Raw genomic sequence first — 19,939 nt, forward strand, 5'->3', positions numbered from 1 at the left:
TTATAGGCAGTCAGGTTATATATATTACAAGAAGGAAGCACTCGTCTAGGAAGGAAAACTGCTTGATTAAAACCATATTCCAACTTTCTTTTTTTTTTTTTTTTTAAACTGAAAATGTAGAACTTCTACATCCTCTCATACTGCTGTGAACAATTTTTTCCTGCCATTCTTTCTGCCTATGGGAATAAAGGAAGTAAAGTATTTTGAAAGGATCTGACTGCTATAATAGAAAATTTTAAACTAAAATGCAAACCTTGGGCCACATGCTACCTTTTTGGCATATAAACCCTGGGGAGTGCAAAGCTTGCATAATTCAAAGGCAAATCTCAGGGGGAGGGGAGTAGATCAAGAGAAAAGGGTTTGAGTCGGAGCCAGTGGGGGAAGGGAGCTGCAGGAGAAGCAAGGCAAGAGATCCAGTATATCTGCTGGCATATTTGTGCACTGCTCATCCCTGCAGAGACCTTTTCTTCACCCCTTTTTTGTCCTCTAGTCATTTTAGCAGCATTATCAACTCTGATCCTTGTACTTCTGTGTATCTTGCTGAAGGAGGTTATGATTGCAGAGGGAAGTCGCTGTTCAGTTGACAAGCAGTAAATATCACATTTCTTTCTGGTTGAAAACATGGTATTTGCCAGCAGAGGTGTGCTATGCGACTACCTTTTGTTGACTCATTCTTGAACACCTCGTTTTGATCTGTGGAACTCTAGATCACAAGATCTGCTGTGGAAGGGATTTTTTGTTGCCTGTGTGGAAGAGGCAAGGAGTCACACTAGCACAGATAAATGTCATCCAGCTGTTCTGGAGAGAATTCACAGCACCTTCTTATCACAAATTCTGCTCTCTTTTTGCTATAGCTGCCCAAGAATGGGAAAAATAAAAGAAAAAAAAGAGTAGAATTAGATCTAAGCCATTCAGACAACCGATTGAGTGATGAAGCGCAATCCATAGTAAATAATTTGTATCTTGAAGTGATTTGTGAGTATTCCATTACTGTCTTGGTCAGAAGAATAAAAATTCCTGTTGTCTCTGGTATGGTGTAACAAAGGATGATTGTGAATCTGGGCTGCACTTGGAGTTCCTAATTAAAAGTTCATTTCTCCACTGATACCCCTGTGTAGTTAGCACAAACACAGGATAAGTGTAAGGAAAAGAGATGAAGTTAATAACGGGAAGGCAAAATGTTACTTGGAGAATACATCATTGATTTACTACAGGAACCCCTGAACCTCAGAAAGTGAACTGAATTTTGTACCATGCTTATCAAAAAGCACCTAACTGCGTTCTTTAAATTATTTTTAAAATATTATCTGTTATGATCTTTGTAGGCAGTAATTAAGGAAGACCGATGATTTTAAAATTAGCAATAATAGATTGAAAATATGAGAGTACGTCCCATACAATTAATACCCCAAATACTTTCATTAAGTGTTTTGCTTTTAGCCTTAGATTCAGCTGTTTTATACTTCTTCCTTTGAAGAGAAGTTGCCTTTTTGTTACATGAAGGTAGTCTGTTTAACATTAGGAAGCACAGCTTTCTCCGTTCTATTGGCACCTTTCTTTCTACTCTTGATATTTTATTTCCATATGAACTGAGGAGTTTTAAAAATTGTGAAGAATCAGCTTGGACATGGCATTTGGTATGTTATTTGAATGTGCCACTTCTGATTACATAAAGAGAGGAAGTAATTCTTTTCAGTTTGAAGGCATGTGGCATAAATTATTTTATGGATAATAGCTTTTAAATGTTGCCCCAGATTAATATATTTGGGTAAGTTTTATGCATCTTAGACCTATCTCCTATGAGTCTAATTTTATTTTTAAATATTTATAGATTGAGAGACTTCTGTGCTTTCCAAAAGAAGTTACAAGGATGTTTAGTTTATATGACCCCGTTTCATGACAGCAGTAGCAGATCTGATAGCTTATCCCAGAGAAAGCATTTTTGGCCTCTCTTTTAGCTGTGTTCATGGTGGGAGTTAATAGTGTATTTCAGCTCTAACTCAGCTGGAGAACTCTTGACAGCAGTGAATCTTTCACAAAGCATAAACACGATTTGTATTTATAGCATAGTTAACATTTACTAAATAGTCAGGAAAATGATCAGTCTGTTTTTAGCAGGTTGGGCAACAGTCTTTGTTGTGACTGTGATGAGTTTTAAAAAAGACAGCTAAAGTGATTATAAAATACTGTCACAGAGCAGTAAATTTAGATGTGCTGAATTCAGTAAGTAACAAATTCATGCAGGCAAAATTCGAAGTACTGTAGAAACAATCTTTGAATCATCTCTGGCCAGAAGTGTGTTGCACAGATGGCATGCTTGACATTGTACAGTGCAGTAACAGTGTGAGAAGCCAAATAAATGTTACAAATTGGTCCAGTTTTAATTGCAAATCTGTATTAAAATATCATTACGTGGAAGCAAAATTAAGAAGAATGTATTTAAAGGAAGCACACTGATTTCATGGCTAAGGAGAAGTGAACTTGTCAACTGCAACCCAACCCATGTCCCAGTCCCTTCCTGTGAAGGCGCGCAGAGCAGAATCGTGTAGCGAAGGTGGGGCCTCCGTCACTGTTGTGGGTGGGCAGTTCCCACCACCAGCTTGTCTGGGCATTGGGATTCTCCCAGGAAAAGATTGAGTAATTTCTTCTGGTAAAAGGAGCATTAAAATTACAGGAGCACTATTCCTGCCACCGGTTCTTATCATTTACCTATTAATTCTCGCATCTGAGCTCACACTGTGACCTATCTGTGGTGTTGGAGTAAACAGGCAAAATGAGCATAAACAAGAGCCTACTGCAATATCTGGGAGGTGTGGCACTTCTCTGATTCTGTTCAGCCCGGAATTTGACATGATGAATCAGGATGTTATTGCCCTTTGTCTTAAGTATTGACTACAGTACTCAGAAACAGACGTCAAAGTATTCATCTAGGTTTTGGTCCAGAAAAACATTGACCTGAATGTTCTCTTTTTCTCCTTCATTACGGAATAGATTTGGATTTTATTTGGTGCTTCTGCTTTTTGATCTAACACGAGAAAGGGTGATATTTTAGAGGATTAAAAAAATAAGAATTAAACAACGGCTTTGGCTGGAAGTAGTAAAGCCTTTTGGAAGGGGGTAGCTCATGTAAATTAGTTCTTCCGCTCTGAGTGCTTTTTTTTTCACCCCTGGATTGAAATTCAAAGGATAGAAATTTTCAGTGCAGTCATTTCCCTCACCTCTTCTTCCTTGACCTGTCTTGTGGATCTATCAGAGCCATAGAGGCCTTGAGACCCCCTGGACTTTTTACATTTTCATTCGTGCCTGGCTGGTCAGTCTTAGATAGCTGTCATGTTTGTTGGCCAACAATAAATAAGACAGAGCAATCAAAAAGGTAAACAAGGGGTGGAAAAAAATTATGTTCATAATCCTTGAAAATAGCTTTTTTTTAAAGGAAGTCTTTCTATTTTTTAACTTTAGTAACTTTATCTTTTTCTTCCATATGTGTAAAGGATGAGATATACTAGTGTATAATAGCTACAGTTATCATACAGGAAGTTATTTTGCCTTGAATCAAACATACAAGTGAACAGACTACAAAAAATTCTCTTTTTATGGTGTGTCATCAGTGTGCTTCAATTATTTGCAGGTTCTTCATGCAGTCCAAAAATATTTGTATTGACTTGTACAGTAACTGGGAAACTAAAAGTTGTTTGGAGTATTTTCATTGTATTTGCTCATTGCAACCTGGTGTGTCTAGGTCATCTATGTTCCCACTATGTAGGCAGATGTGTTTACTTACCAAACTGTATTATATTATTAGATATATTTGCACAATAGTTGCTTCTTGAGTGAGAAAGCTTGTAGTCATGCTGAAGGTGCTTTTCCGTAAGCAATGTCCAAAAATCAAGTCTCAGTTAAATGCTTTATTTTATTAAATGATAACAAAAAGTGCGTTCGTAGCAGTAGAAAACTCTGAGATAATATTGTACCCATACCCTGAAACTGAGTTGTTTGTTTCTTCTTCACAATTGCTAGAGGATCTGAAAGGGGATCATGGAAGACAGTTTAAAGACCACTAGATGTTGGATTTTTACATCAGTGCATTAACCTCCTTCAGATTGAAATGTTTTATTTTAAGGAACCTTTTTTATTTAATAAATAGAGTTGGCATCAAGCTGAAGAAATTCTGTGGAATGCTAACAGGTTGGAACAGATTGCCTTTTTTTTTTTCTGAAGGAAAAACGTTTTATATCAGAAAATTTGGAGTCACTGAGTAGCAGGTAGACTGTGTTAAGGTAGCAAGTTTTAAAGATTATGTTTAGCTATTTAGAGGAGTGAATGAGTGATGTCAGAAACTGGTGAAGTTTCAGGTATTTCACACGGCAATGCCGCTACTTCCTGTGTGATAATTATTGATTTTAAATTAAAGCAGTGAATTGCTCTCTTGAAATATTTAGCTGCCATAGCAAAGGGAGACATGAAACAATTTTGGTTTTGGTACTCAAATAAAATGGAGACTGTTATATTTTTAAAAACTAGCCCCAGAACTGCTTCGGATTTTGCTTGTACTGAATCCAGTTTTATTTGTGTGTCTTTAAATTCATCTTCACTTTCTTTTCAGACTCTTTACCCTTTTTGTTTAGTCAGTCTCTTTGAAGTACTACCAGGCCTGTTTTTCTAGTTCTAGTTTTTTTATCTGCTTCTTTCCAGTAGCCAAAGATTTAGGTGTTTTGAATGAGCACATCAGTGCTCCAGACAGAGATACTGTTTGAAATTATCCATGAACCCGGTGCCTCTGAACATTATTGAGTGACATTTGTTTCTGTTGGTTGTGTCTGCTCTGTCTAACTGGTTTCTTTCAGATTGGCAGCTGGGATTACGCTGCAGTAGACAGACAGCTGCGTGAACTGGAGATTGCAGCAAGGCCATACTGTGCCTCTGTTTAGTACGCCTGGAATGTATATATTCAGATTGGAGCAACTTGCATGGCCCTGAGGGGGGATCTATTTGTATTTTCACGAACTGCGATTACTTCCTGTTTTACTGTAATGACTGCCATCTAATTGTCATACTGGTTTGTCTGGACAAAAAGAGTAATTTTTCTTTATTGTCACAGGACATTTCTTTATGTACTTTAAGAGCTGAGTTAGTGTCTTTGTTTTTAAAGATGTGGTGGAAGGTATTCTACACAGTGCTCCCTTCTACACATTTCTGTGATGCAAACAGAAGAAAGTGTTATTCATATATTGAATCTCAAATAGCTTTGAGAAAAGAAAAATCCTGTGTAGGGTAACCTCCCTCCCCCAGGGATCTGTAGTAGTTTGGATTTAATAAATAGCAAGTGGTTAGGCTGGTAACCACCTTCCAAACAGACAACTATGGTATTTGGAGCAGGTAGAAGGAACTGAAATAAGTGAACAAAAACAAACAAAGAAACAAAAAACCCACAAAATATGTGTTTCTTGGAAGGAAGCTACAAGGAAAGCAGAAAAAAATGGCTTTCATTTCTACAGTTTTCTGTTGCTTGCTTGTGTCATGAGGCATACTAGTTTTTGTTACACACAACCCTAATGCACTGCAGCAGGGGAGGGTTGTGCGCTGTTTACTTCATACCAACTTGCTTGTGTACTCCAGTAATGTCCCCCTCTGCAGGCTGGTGACAGTATTTCTGTCCACACTTCAGCTCTGAAACCATAAACCTGTGTTACTTGAGTTGATAGTAGGAACTGCATTAGTGAGCTGCAACAGGCATCTTTTATGCTCCACTTGGTTAACAGAAGGTATATCATGAACATTTTGTAGGAATGTTTAATGATACCTAGAGAACTCTATGTAACTCTTGATCTTGCAGTATCTTTTTTTAGCCTTTCTTCTCTCCTTGCTTCTTTCCCTCCCCTGTCATTTGTTAGGTTTCAAAGCTATCATAGGCTATTTTCTTTAAAACAGCATGTTAAGCGAATAGTGCAATGATAAAACAAAAAACCAAAGTGATTCAATATAAAAGGGTTGATTCGTGAAGTAGAAATGAGAGAAAGATTTTTCTGGTGTGGTATAAAGAAATTAGGATGCTCATTTTGTTTTTAAAATAGTGGATGCCAGTGTGTGAATTTATGATACTACCATTTGAGTGCTCTATTTTCTCCCTGGGTCAAGTGTAGTGCAATATCCCCAGGGCAGGTGTACCGTCAGCAGGCATATACATTGCCTGTTTCAGAAAAGCATTTTACCCATTTTTCAAAATCTTGATTTAATGGGAATTATTATGGAACAAGGGTAGATGGTACTATGAAGAGCTTCTCTTCTGTAATCTTTAGCCTCCCTTCAGCAATTTTATCTAATTGTTATGAATCATGCTTGTTTTCTGGCTAGTGTTATCTAGACTGTAGTCCATGAGGAATTTAACTAAGAATCTTACTGTAGGGCTGTAAGTGACTGTCTGGTCAGAAGAGGTTTTCTGATCACTTGGTATCAGAGCTTGATTTTAATCACCATCCCATGGGGAAACGAGCTAGTCAGTTGAACGCTAAGGCATTCAACTTCACTGTCTGAGGGGAAGCTTGTCAAATATTCTGTGTTCTCTGATTCTGTAAAGCAACATTTGGCTGGAAGGAAAGGGAAAGCAAGTAATCATAATTGCATATTGCTCAAGCCAATAGAAGTCACTGAGGAACATGTGTGTAAACCCTTTTGAATATTGAAAAGTGAGGCAGGAGCGGCAGAAAGCCAAAGTAATTATTTTTTGAAGGGCTGTTATTTTCTGGACATAAATACAGAGTAGAAAGATGGAGGATGAACCCAAAACATTTTCTGTCCCTAACACGTACACTGAAAGAATATGTATTACGATGCATGATGTTATTACACCTGGGCTTTCAAATGTTTGGCAATAAAATCTTACAGACTTGAGAAGTAACTGGCAATGCTTAGGTGTGGATCTGTAAAGGCAACAGTGACTGGAAGTAGCCTCTTTGTAAAGAACAGTAAGGGTGTAGCTTGTCGTACGTTCAGATTGAGGTGTACATTTTTTTTAATGTGGGTATGCTGTGCCGTTAGACTCCTCAGACAATTTGGTGCTTTCTGTCTGAGCAGGCATGATGAAAGCAGCTCTGAGCTAGACTCTTTAAGGGTCTTTAAATCTACAGTTAAATGGTGTATGTCTTGCCTTTTAACTATATGGGCCTTCATTTCAGGATTTGAGTTCAAAACTGGAGACCGTTTTTTTCTCTGTGACACTCACTGCAGTTCCCCCTCCACCCTCCCTCCCTCATATTTAATTTTATAGTTCTTTCAGACATAAACATGGAAGAAAAGCAATTTTGACTTAGTTTCTGAGTGTTGCTGCAAAGAAAAGTAACAAACATCTGTTTTTACCTTAACTGCATCCATATGTTCAACCTCCCCATCACCCTCCTTCCCAAAAAATTTACAGCCGTATTTGGTGGGTACTGCATACTGTTGAATTAACTTTCTTCACAGCTAGATTAGAGGGTAAGTTCAGAAACTGAAAATATCTGTACTAAGCAATGGCCAAAAGCTACATTACAGCTAAGCCAAATTTTCAAGTTTTTCACTCTTCCACTTGTAGTTTACTTCCCTATCTCTGTTCTCCCCTTCCCATCCCCCAAGAAAAGAGGAGATGATCCAGGAGATTTTCTTAGAAACAGGTTACTGTGGTAATCAGATAAATGTTAACTTGTGAAATTTGCTTATGACTTTCATACTTATAAGTTAATTAACATTCAAAATACCGTGCTTATCATACAAGTGTGTGGTCTGAGATGCATGCTGTGTGGATTATTGTAAAGGGCTAGTACCTTGTTTCATTTTATTACTTCTTGTTGTAGCATCTGGAACGATTCTGGCCTTACCAAAGATTTGTTTTTGTAGAGGATTAACAGCAAGAAGGCTATTTTACTGAGATATTAGAGAAGCAGCAGAAAAAAGAAAAAAAAAAAGTTGAATGAGATTATCTTTTACTTTGAGGCATGCAGCATGCTTTCAGATGTAAAGAGTTTGTGGAACTAAAGATACCTTTCAAGCAAAGGTTATTCCTCTCTAGTTATATAGTGCCTTTAATAGATGTGAAACTAATTGTGCAAATTTCTCAAATATTTCTACCTACAATAACCTAAATGGTTATATGCTCCACAGGGTTTCATTTCAGCAATATGAGAATATGTGTATGTCCTTTACCACTAGAAGAAGCTGGCCCGCTCTTAGTAACATCAACTAATGCTATTAATACATTTTTTGATAAAATTAAGGTAGAGGCTGGGTTATAATTTGTTACAAAGTGAGCTGATGACTTTTTTGACTGATGATCATTTAATTGTATATTCTCAGGTAAATGGAATGCAGAAGGTTTTTATGCTGAAGTTTAGCCACTCTGTCTAGACATAGTTGTCAGAGTGTTGTTGCCTTTACTCAAAAGTTTTTAAAAGTTCTTTCAGCTCTTTGAAGATGTGCAGTAAAGAGGACATACAGATACAATATCTGTGCCTTTATCTACAATTTTGATATTTTATGAAACCTTTTTACCTGTGGTAGGATGTGTTCTGAATGTAGATTTTCCCAGTTCTGTTGGCTAGAAGGCAAAGATTGTGTCAGTGGGCTTTTGTAATCCTGCAAATGTAGGCTCTCATATTTTTTGGAGAGACCAGATAGAACCAAGTAAGTCTAAAAGACTAGTTTATGCTGAAACTGTAAATCCCAAACTCAAGCTAGATCATAAACATGGATGTAGAAAGTGTCTGTTAAAGACTGAAAACAGAGAAATTGTGCTCCTTTAAGGCAGGCTTTGGCAAAATCATCATCCCATTGGTCAGCGATTTCACCAGTTCTGGCAGAACACTATGTGAAAGCAGGCAGTGACTTTCTGCTTGCAGGTTGAGTAGAGTCTTTTATACTTGTTTTAAATATCCCAGAGGGACTCTCTTCTGCACTGAGGGTGGGTGGGAGACAAATAGATGTTTTGCTTTATTCTTTAAATGTTGAATGTGGGCGGTTTGGGAATGGAAGTTTCTGAAGCTTATTATCTCCTCATTTTATCTATTCTGTTTTTAGCTCTATCTAAAATAAATGCATGGGAGTTGCACTTCATATTATTTTATTCACTTTGGATAATATATTGGATAGATATATTTATAGGAAATAAATAGTAGATCCTATAGACTCTGCAGATTTGGCCTAAAGATTTTAAGAAGTATAGGATAATTGACATCCAGGACTGTGTGCATTCTGCTCCTCCTGTGTTCTTCTGGTTCTACCCTCAATGCAATGCAGAATTCCCATTTGCTGGTAAAAATATTCCATTCAATCTGCAAGTAAATGTAGGCAAATCTTTTCAATGTGAATGTTTTGAAACTAACAGCTATTTATGCACAGGGTAGAGCTGCTGACCTGTATGCTGTTGCTTTGTTAATGCCTCATGTCTTAAGGGACCTCAAATTCTATGCCCTTGTGATTTACTTGATCTCTCGAGTCACAAAAACCCAAATTTGAATTTTAATGTAGCATGCCTCATCACTAGGAAGGGGACTCTGATGATAAGCTTTGGTGTTTCACAAATCTGATATTGCAGTTCTTCAAAAAGTATTCATTGAATCGCAGCATTTGTATGTCAGGTTTCAGCTGCCTTTTTGGTAAACTTACTTATTTACCCATTCTTTGAAGATAAAGGTGCTTCCCAGAGTGGGCAGGAGTGACAGAATCTGCTCACAGAGTAATTCCAACTCCTGCTCTGGTGAGTTCAGATGTTTCAAAAGCCCTGCCAAATGTAATAAGGTCAAGTGTTTTGGGTGGCATGCTTCCTATCAGAGGATGATTATTTCTGATGATCTTATGGCCTTGGGTGCATTCTATTTTTGGTTTTGTTATTTCTGTAACAGAAGATTGTTGTATGTCCAAGTGATAGTCTTTATTATTATTATTCTCTAAAAATAGTTGTTTGTAAGAGTAAGATCAGTGTACATGTTATTCCACTGTCTCAAAAATTTTAATGACTGGCTAAAATAGAACAGGAAATAAAAGTGTAAGGACCCTCAAGGTACATTGAGTGAGGAAAAAGAAGAATTTCTGAGAGAAAAACATGATTGGCTAGTCATTTTGTGGTTTAGCATTTGAGTGTTCCATTTAAAACACTCTTTGAAGGGCCTGATTTTCAGAACTTCTTTTGAAAGTAGGATTTACTAATGCCTCACCTTAGGTACTCAGCAGCTCTAGACACTTGAAAATGTAGGGCTTGATGCACCGTGCACAGAGAAACTAAAGTATCTGTTAGTCCACAGCAAATGCAAAGTAATTTTGCTTAGTTTAGCTGACAATGAAAGGGATTTAATCTAAGCTGAATGAGTTAAGATTTTTTGTAGTATTATCATATTTTTGTGGATAGTACAGGGCTGACAAGAAGTAACTTACTGAATTTTGGCTGCTTGTTTTTATCTTTGAGTTGGTGCACCAATAGTTGGCAACTTGGAAAGCTAGTTGGATGTGCCTAGGGAAGAGGTATAACTTCACACAATTCAGATTAATTATTTTTAAGAAATTGCTAAGCATGAGATGGTATTTTCATGTGTGTCCTGTGAGCTAAGCGCTAAAGCTGAAGATACAGAGAAACTTTTAAAAAAAATGGTTGCATTATATCTTCACATTCCCCATTAGCTGCATTTAATGTTAGTCTTGCTGTTGGTAGTTTAATGCATTCTAAAGTCGTTTGCTCTTTTTGAATAAAAATAAGAAAAAAGCTCAATGTAGCGGTTATTGCTGTGAAACTAAGCACACTGAAGTTTAAATAGAAAGTAGAAAGTAGAACACTCTTAATACCTGTAGAAGCTTTTAAAAAATTGACTTTTGTTTCTGACTTATGATATAAACAGGATAAGCCAGTGTTAGAAAGAAAAAACGGAGCCAATAAAGCGGGTTTCTGATTATAATAGCTGGTTTCTGTTTAACATCATTGAGCGGGATGAGGTTTTGCAGAGTTTCTCATGGAAACAGCATCCACAGTACTAAAATGATTACCTCATTCTTAGTACCAGTGCCAAGCACTTAGCCCCACAGTGAACACACGGGGTTGATTTTCAACATGAAACAAGCCAGAAGTGTGGAATGACATTTTCAGGTGACAGTTATGGTTCTATTGCCTGTAATTAGCACCTCTTAACATGCAAACCTGCCTGTGCCTTTTTCAGGCTGTTGAAGCTCAAATACGAAGTTTTGGACAGACCCCTTCCCAACTGCTCATAGAACCACATCCTCCAAGAAGTTCTGCCATGCAGGTGGTAAGTACCATGTTAACTCTTCGTGACCTGCAGATTTATTCGCTTCCTTTGCTATCTTAAAGTTACAGAACCAGCCGCTTTGCTTTTCTGTGGTCGTGGAACTGTGTCGTTAAAACCAGCAGATGAGTTATGTTTCTGTAGGACTGAGCCGGGTATGCAGTGCTTAACTATTATTTTATTTATTGCTGAAAGGATTGTATTGATTTCTAGTACAGACCGTTTTTGTCAATGTAAGCTAAGAACACTTCATCAGTTGATTTTGTTAATACCATACCTGTACAGGTGAGAGCCAGTCATCATGGAGACAATTTAGTTAATCTTTGGCAGATTCCCCAAGAAGCATGGATTTAGGAGGTGGAACTTCCTTGTCTTTTCCCTCGGGCGTAGGTTTTCCCCTAAAACCAGGATTACTAGGAATTCATGAGCTGAAACTTAACATAGCAAAGAATGTGACTAAATGTGTTTTGCAGTAAAGCTAGGGTGATAAAATCCAGGCAGTGAGCATTAACATGCTTTCCCTTTTACCTCTACTTGTGTCTAATATAATTTTATTATACAAACTATTATTTTATTACTGATTACTTTCCGTATCATGTTGTGTGCAGTCCTTGGGTCTAACATATCATTTGTGTTGTCATAGATCCAGAACTAAGTATGTTAAGTGATACTCTGACAAGAGGAGCAAATGGTCTGCTAATTCACAAGTTTTTCAAAAGGTTATATTCGCTTATTGCTGAAATTGACATTTTATACTGAAAAAAGACATTTTCTTCATGTATATTCTGTAAGATATATGTCCTACTCAGGCCAACTAAGGTTATTAGATTAAAACATTACCTGAAGTGCAAAAGTTTTTAGAAAAATTACAAAAAAATCCAAAATATGTCCAAAGTAGCTTACAAACTTTGTGACAGAGGAGTCTAAGAAATGTAAACTTACTTGTCAAATTGAGCTACTAGCCTTTCTCAAATATCATGTCATGTGTCGTACACAAGACTTGCTCCACTGACTGTCCCCTCATCCCCACCACCCTTTCTGCAGCAAGTCCATATTACACTTCGACAGCTGTGCTGTAGCCGTGCTCCTGCCCTGGGATCCCATGTTCTGGATGGACAGAGCCGACTGTGCTCATTTGTGATCTGCTGGCCCCTTGCACCTCCCACGCAGTGTCCCAGGGCTGCAGATCACTGCAGTGACGTGCATGTGCAACCCACAGAGCTGCCTCTTTTGGGGATGCTGGGGAGCCCAAGTGCCCTCATCATACGGCCAGACGCCATACGTGTGTCCCCCTGTCGTGGTGCCATGCACTAGATACTTGCCCTAATTTAGAGGGATTTGTTTCAGGAAGAGGAGGAACTTGAGAAGTTGAGTGTTGACATGTTTGTCAGACCCATTGTTATATAAATAGCGTTGATGCCAGGAAGCAGTTTGCCTGGTTTTATCATAACAATTTTCATGATGCTGAGTTAGCAAAGATTTAGTATGTAATGGAAGAAGTTAAATTCTAGAAAGTTAACTGTTTCTAACTCCTATGTTTTTTTTCAGGCTGAGGTACACACAGAATAAAAGCTCTTAGTCCTACACTTGCTTTGAGCAGTTTTGTAGTTATTAATACATGATTTTATAATAGCACTATATTAAGTGGTTTTATAAGTAGCATTCCTAGAGCTGAAATACAGTACAGGTATTTTTCCTGTACTGTATTTTGAATTATTTTGAGTTTTATTATTTACTGATTTTTCTGGGTTTGTGTGTGTGTGTGCATGTCTGCATGAATACAACAGAACTGAAAGCTACCACGTGCTGTGTTAAGTGCACAAGCCATAATATACACCAGGTGTAGTAATTAGCAGTCACACGAAGGCTGCCTATTTGTCTGGTTTTGCTGCTGTTGCTGTATCCCCTTGTGTTTTCAGCCATCAGATAGCTGGATTTAATTGAGGCCACATCAGATGAGGCATTACTGACACCTTTAATTGAATGAGCATCCAGGGAGGATTAACTCATAATATTGATTGGCTTTTAGCCACTTGCTCAGAAGGGTGTCTGGGTAGCTTATTAGTTGCTTTTATTTACACCTTTATGCAAAGACTGTAAATAGGAATTCATAGAGCAATATGTTTTTCTAAGTACTCTTAATAACTTTTTTAAAAGGAGTGATAATAAAAATGCAAATGTATTTAATTTTTTATTAGTTCTGTATAAATATACGTTAAATGTATGCACTTACATACACATACATGTAATGAAATATTGCAGATGGAAAATAGCCAAGAACACTTCATTAGTGTTCTAATTCAGTTATTAGAAAATTACAAATACTAGAGCAATATGGCTACTGTTGGCCAGGGTCGTCGTATTTCTACATCTCAATATAATTCCCTTTTTTAGGTACACTACATAATCACAAACCCATTAAGTTTTGCTTTTCCTCCTTTTGTTTGATATCTGGATCAAAGGTCTTTGATATTTTGTTTTGATATTTGCATTATTGTTAGAGAGCTTAGTTAAAAAGTTATTAAACTTTTCAGCTTATTAAATTAAAAAACTAAAACCTAAAAGTATTCTGTTGAAAATGAATCTGGATTAATTCCCTCCCCTTAGTATTTCTAGAAACAAAGCAGGGTAGTGTCTGTAATCACATCCACTTTATATTCTTTACAACTGCATTTAATTATGTTTGTCCTTTGAAACACATTTGCAGTGAAGTCTTCTGCTTTGCATTCATAAATCTTATTTTTGTACACCAGAAGTATATACAGAACATATATCTAGTGTATGTGTGTATCTGTTTATTTTAATGTGCTTTCATGTTCTCATCTGGCTTGTAAAGAATTGCTGTCTGCCAATTTAATGCAACTTGAGACAACGTCTGGGAGCAGGAATTTCTTTTGCTCACTTTTTTTTTTTTTTGTAATGTTCCCTCCTAGTTTGGCATTGCTTTCCTTGACATGCTATCTCTGCAGATATGAAGGAGAATTCTTTTGGCAGAGATACGTGATTGGGAACTTCTGGTTTAATCTGCTGTGATCCGTAGCAACGTTTGTATATAGACACCCTGTGTTCAGCAAAGCCCTCAAATTAATGCATACATGAAGGTTTTCTACCTAAAATGGTTGTTTCCACAAGGCTATCCACTATTACTGTATTTGCTTTTCATTGTATATGCTTTTCATTGTTTTTTCATTGATTCATTGGATCGTGTGTGTTTTAATCCAATCTTCCTTCTCTTGTCCTGTCTTCTTTTCTCCTCCCTGTGTTTTATTTTCCCGTGTATTTGGGTCTTGTTGTGTGCACTCAACAGTATCTCCTCCTGCAGAGTCCGTTGATGTTCACAGACCAAGCTCAACAGGATGTTATCATGGTTCTCAAGTTCCCATCCAACTCCCCTGTAACTCACGTAGCAGCCAACACCCAGCCTGGTCTGGCCAATCCTGCTGTGATCACAGTTACTGCCAATAGGTTATTTGCTGTAAACAAGTGGCATAATCTTCCTGGTAAGTAAATTAAAGTAAATAACATAAGTAACCACTGCTATCAAGCAGTGCTTCTATTGTCTGTTTCAAAATTTGCTGCAGAACTGTTTTAAATTTATAGTGTGAAAAGCATTCACATTGACACAGCATGCTCTTCACATGTGGACATAGTTTCTCCTTAAAAAGGTGATTGGAACTATTGTGTAGTAAGATGTGTAGCACACAAAAGGTTTGTAATCATATAGTGCTTTCCAGGCCATCAAGTGCTATGCAAGAAGACAAAAACAGTGTATCACTATTTGACCATAATAAAGTCACACTCTTCCTCTTGAATTTCTTTTTCAGTCAGATGGAAGCCTGAGCCACATCATGTCAAAGACAAGTTTTTAAGCATTTAGAGCTTGCCTGAAAAATTTTCTACTATCTTTTTGTAGTTGACTATGAACATGATATTCTGATGTTAAAGCTCCTGAATGAGAATTAGAAGATAAACTATATCAGAAGTCTGTATGTTCTGTAACTTAAATATCTCAAAGTTATTAGGTGCTTATGTATTTGTCAATAGGAAAGGAAAACATGTTTATTTGCATAGCAGCAAATCAAATTAATTAAGCTTCAAAAATGTGTTGGACTTGAGAATATAGTCATTAGGTTTTCAGTTCTAACGTTCTCCAATCGTAAAGGTACTCATCCTCTTTTCCCTGACTGTGGTAGTCTCAGGCCCAACCCCTGAAAGGTAGTTTATTTCAGTGCTATGCAGTAAATCTGGTCAAAGGCTTTTGAAGGAAGAGGAAAAAGAGCTTCTACTCAAATAACTAAAATAGGAGATATTTGTACCAGTGTAGTACTCACATCACTGAAATTCCTGCTAAGAAATCTGGACTGAGGGTCCTAGATTACATTTTGAAAAAAGCCAGATGACTCCCACACTTTTTCCTAATTCTCACAAATTACCTCTTCACATTGTGCAAATAGAAACATTTATGTATTATTTCACCCACCCAAGAAATGCTTAAAAAGGAAGGGGGGAAGGGAGGCTTGTCTAGATAACAAGTTGTGAGCAAGAATTATTTGCAGGGGTCTTGACACTTGTTTGAAAGGAGGATGGCAATATACTCTCATACCTTGGATGTGTGACCTTGTACATATAATATTCAACGCTTTTTAAAAAATAGCCTTTGTGGACATACAACAGTCATGGGATTCTAAAGTGACAGGAGTGGATCTTGATTTCCTCATAAGTCTACTGCTTGTTGGGCAAGCAACCAGTTGTTGAATGCAGTAATCAACTCTTGTGAGTTGAGTAAAACCTTCAGATTTTGGTTTTTCTCTCACCTGTGAAAAGTAGACCAGTAAGCTGTGCTTTTGAGTCACTATTTTTTTCATTTAGAGGCATTTTACATTTGTTCTGCCTTTATAAAGAGCTCAAGAAAACCTACGGTTCAAGACAAACAAAACCAAGCCCCAACAAAAATCCACTTCACCCCACCTCTTTGAGAGCACACTGATTGTAGCTGCAGGCAGTTAAAGGAGTACTACGCTTAAGATACCTGGATATGGATTCCTGGGACTAGCCCTCGCTATTGTTGTCTTCAAATTTTATACCCAAAGGGGATTTGCTAGGATTAGAGGGCAGGTATCATTACTACTCCATATCTCCTGCTGTGGGCTTAGCAGTGTCTTTAATAATGAGTCATCAGGATAAAAAAGATAAGTTGCCAAGTGACCAGTTGTCACTGATGGGTAATTAGAAATCTCATTTCTGCTTTTGTGTATGAGTTTGGTGGCTTTGCTGACATCTTATGACACTGGTACCCAAGAGGATACCTCTGTTTTGTCATATGAGTTTCATGTTTTGTTCTGTGATAGTGTTTCATTGCAGCAAAACTTTGACTTCCCAATTAATTATGAAACCCTTCTACTCATTGATTTTTATATTAAGCTATGGATAGAAAAAACATAGGTGTAAGTATTCAGCCATTATTTTTTGTTCAACTTTCAAGAATATCTTGTGGACTGTTTTGGGGGGTGGGGAGGGGAAATAGGAGTGTGCTTGCTTGATTTGTTTTTAGTGAGACTGTGGGGAAAAAAAAAAAAGAAGTCCATTTTTTTTTAACGCTGAAGGAAAATTCAGGTGTTAAATGTTTCATTGGTATGCCAGGTGCTCAGATGGAATGCAGGTCTGCAGAATTGTATATTAACTTCTATGCAAACTTGCAAATAAATGGGTTTTGGTGATGGATGAATCCTTAAATTCAGGATGACTATGAGATTTTCCTGTCTGCATCATAAACTGATTTTTTTTTAATGTCCTTTGTGCTTCACTTGTTCAAAGCAGTGCTTTAAAAAAGTAAAGAGGAAAATAGTATTTGCTACAGTCAGCAGATGGTTGTCACATTTTGTTTTCAGTGCTCTTTACCACTTAATTTTGTTTTGTTGCGACAGGAGAGGTTGCCAGTAAAGCATCTGCTAGAGCTTATGGCTCAGGACCGGAGCTGCTGCTGATGGCATACATTCAGAACAGCACTAATCTAAAATAAATGTTTAATAAGCAGCCTGCAAAAGCACCTGGATTTTTTTTTTTAATTCAGTTGATGCAGGAGAATCTTGGATAGTTAAAAAAAATGGATGGAGGTTTGACTTACAAAATTTATGTGGCTTCATGTATTAAAAAAATGCAGAGTTTAAAAATCTTCTTTCCTGAATTCCAGCTCATCAAGGTGCTGTACAAGACCAGCCTTACCAGCTGCCAGTGGAAATCGATCCTCTCATAGGTCTGTCACTTCCTTCTCTCTTTGCGATTCATTAAGCTCTGTATGGTGGCCCTGAAGTGCAGATTACGGTTGTTTTTCACTTGCTGGTTGCTGGGAATGGAATTTTCCTGATAAACCATTTGCATGCAAATTGGAATGCAATGAGCTGTGGCTATGCTGGTATTTCATCAACTCCCCCTCGTTGGTTTGCCTAATTTGAACAGGCCTAGGACGCGTGTCAGTGGAAATTAATATGGATGCTGTAATAATGTGTGATTGAGAATGTGCATGAAGTACTGTCAGGATAATATTGGATCTTTTCATCACTCAGACTTGTTGATGAGCAGGAGCGAGGCACGTTATGATGAATTGGTGCACTGGTAATGTGATGGAGCTCCTTTGCTGAGGAAATTTTCATAATAACAGTGGGGTTCTTAACCACACCGTGTTGTGAAAAATAAAACCATGGTGCCAGGGTTTCATCATTAAAGGAGATCAATCCTTTCTTCATAGACCTGCTGTTCAGGCTGAGGGGATTAATGTGTAATTGCAAAGCAGTTTCAAAGTTGAAATATATTGCCCACTCTGTTTTAGTGTTGAGATATTAGTATTCATTTTTCAAGGCTATTGCATCTTTTGATCAGCATCACTAGTTAAATTTGTGTATGTTTTTCTTTTATTAAAAAGGGGTGGAGGAATGTCTGTCTTTTATTTAATGACTCAGTGTAATAGATTCAATTCATGACTTTTTATTATAGAGGTTTATTAGTTTATATAGAGCTGATTTTTCTATTAGCATGGTTAGAGTTCGGTCAGTTCTTTCATTACAGACCCAACTTCGGGGAGTGGACTATAATTCGGGAACCTATAGCATGGGAAATGGAACCTTAAACATGATCAAAACTAAAAGGTCAAACAACCTAACCCCAAAATACGAACTAGTTGCAGGACAGTTCACAGGAGCAAAGAAGACAGGGTTTTCTTTTTTTTCCCCTGATCCTATTAGAGTTCAAAATTAGCTCTGTTTTTTAAACTATCCATTTTAGGATGGTAGTTTAAGTGAAAAAGAAGTGGTCAGTTATAAAAGCATGGAAAAATCAGGGGAAAAAGATCTTGTGAATAAAAAGTCCTCTGATCACACTTCTGGCACTCTTCTGATTTTTTTTTTAATGGTTCAGACTACTTTTATCTTCTAAAATGAAAGCCTGAATGTTGAATGGAAAATCGAAAGCATTTTACTTAAATTTAATAATTCCCAAATGTTACAATTTTAGAAGTTAGTACCCTGAGGATAAATTAGATGATTGCAAGCCTTGTTGAAGTGTATGCAGGCTGATCTAATCAGCTCATGGCACTAGATGAGTTGTAATGGAAAGAGAGAATCAATGTTAAATAGGTTCTACATTAATATACATTGTCTTGTCTAAATATTTATTTTTCATAAAGTATTTGTGATACTATTGGGAAATTTTTAGATACAGAAGATTAAATATACTGGAGGCTAACGTACTCTGTTAATGCACAAATTAAGGGGTTGATCCTGGAGGACTTAGTCTTGCTTGCTTCAGTGGGGACTCTTCCTATGAACAGGAAATGCATGAGAGTAAGCACAGGGTTTTAATGCACCATTATGAGAATTCAGGCACCTTGTCTTTTCCAATCAGTTCCTGTTACACAGTAAAACGATAGCACTGTGCTTGTACAGAACAATTAGTTTAAGACAATTCATTTTTACATGCATCAGTTTTATTTGCTAAACTACATGTGTGTTTTGGATTTGCCCAGTGACTACATATTCCTATAAATGCACAGTAACCAGACAACTGTCCCTTCTATTGACATTTTTGATACTGTGCAAAATGCCTTTCAGCTGGTTGATTTTACTGGGCAGGATTATTTTGTAAGAACATTGTTGTATTCTGGCTTTGGGATGGTAAATATTCGTGCTACAAAGAATCTTTCCAGTGAGCTCTCCTGCTTCTGCCAGGCTGGCAAGGTGAGGCTGAGCTGGGCTCCAGCGGGAGATGCCCGGAGAACCAGGGTGCTGCAGCACCGTCTCACCGGGCATGGGAGCTTCACCAGCGCAGCTCTTCCAGACCGAGCGGGGCAGCACCCGGGGCCAGGCAGGGGCAGGTCCATGGGGGAGCAGAGCTGCGGGGCCAGGCTGCAGCTGATGGCGAGCTCCTGGGAAAGACGCCTTTCTTCAGCCTGCTCCAGGTCTTCCCTGCCCTGTTCTCCAGGAGGACACGAAGTCTCTGCAGAGTGGGGACTAGAGCTGTCCTCAGCTGGGATGTAGGTCTGCATGTTATGGGCTTTTGTGACACGTTTCGCATTCATGGTGTTTCAAGTACAGATGGTCAAAGGGCCTAAAAGTTTTGAATCTGCATTTCTATAAAGTGACCCTGGTTATTTTTCCCCATTTAGAGAAAAACAGATTTTTCTTTAAAGA

At 37.7% G+C, this 19,939-nt stretch overlaps 1 protein-coding gene across 6 annotated transcripts in view; it reads left to right on the top strand.

The window, feature by feature from the left end:
• LRBA (LPS responsive beige-like anchor protein) overlaps positions 1–19,939 on the top strand; it is a 409,013-nt gene that overhangs the window by 352,479 nt on the left and 36,595 nt on the right. For 4 of the 6 annotated variants that reach the window (XM_065061876.1, XM_065061877.1, XM_065061880.1 and 1 more), the window contains 3 exons: positions 11,172–11,261; positions 14,566–14,758; positions 17,449–17,511. In XM_065061876.1, coding sequence (XP_064917948.1) covers positions 11,172–11,261; positions 14,566–14,758; positions 17,449–17,511 — 346 coding nt within the window. The remainder of the gene's footprint in view (positions 1–11,171; positions 11,262–14,565; positions 14,759–17,448; positions 17,512–19,939) is intronic. The other 2 variants (XM_065061878.1, XM_065061879.1) reach the window with 1 other exon arrangement.

This window comes from Columba livia, chromosome 4 (assembly GCF_036013475.1).
Source record: "Columba livia isolate bColLiv1 breed racing homer chromosome 4, bColLiv1.pat.W.v2, whole genome shotgun sequence".
Classification (NCBI taxonomy): domain Eukaryota; kingdom Metazoa; phylum Chordata; class Aves; order Columbiformes; family Columbidae; genus Columba; species Columba livia.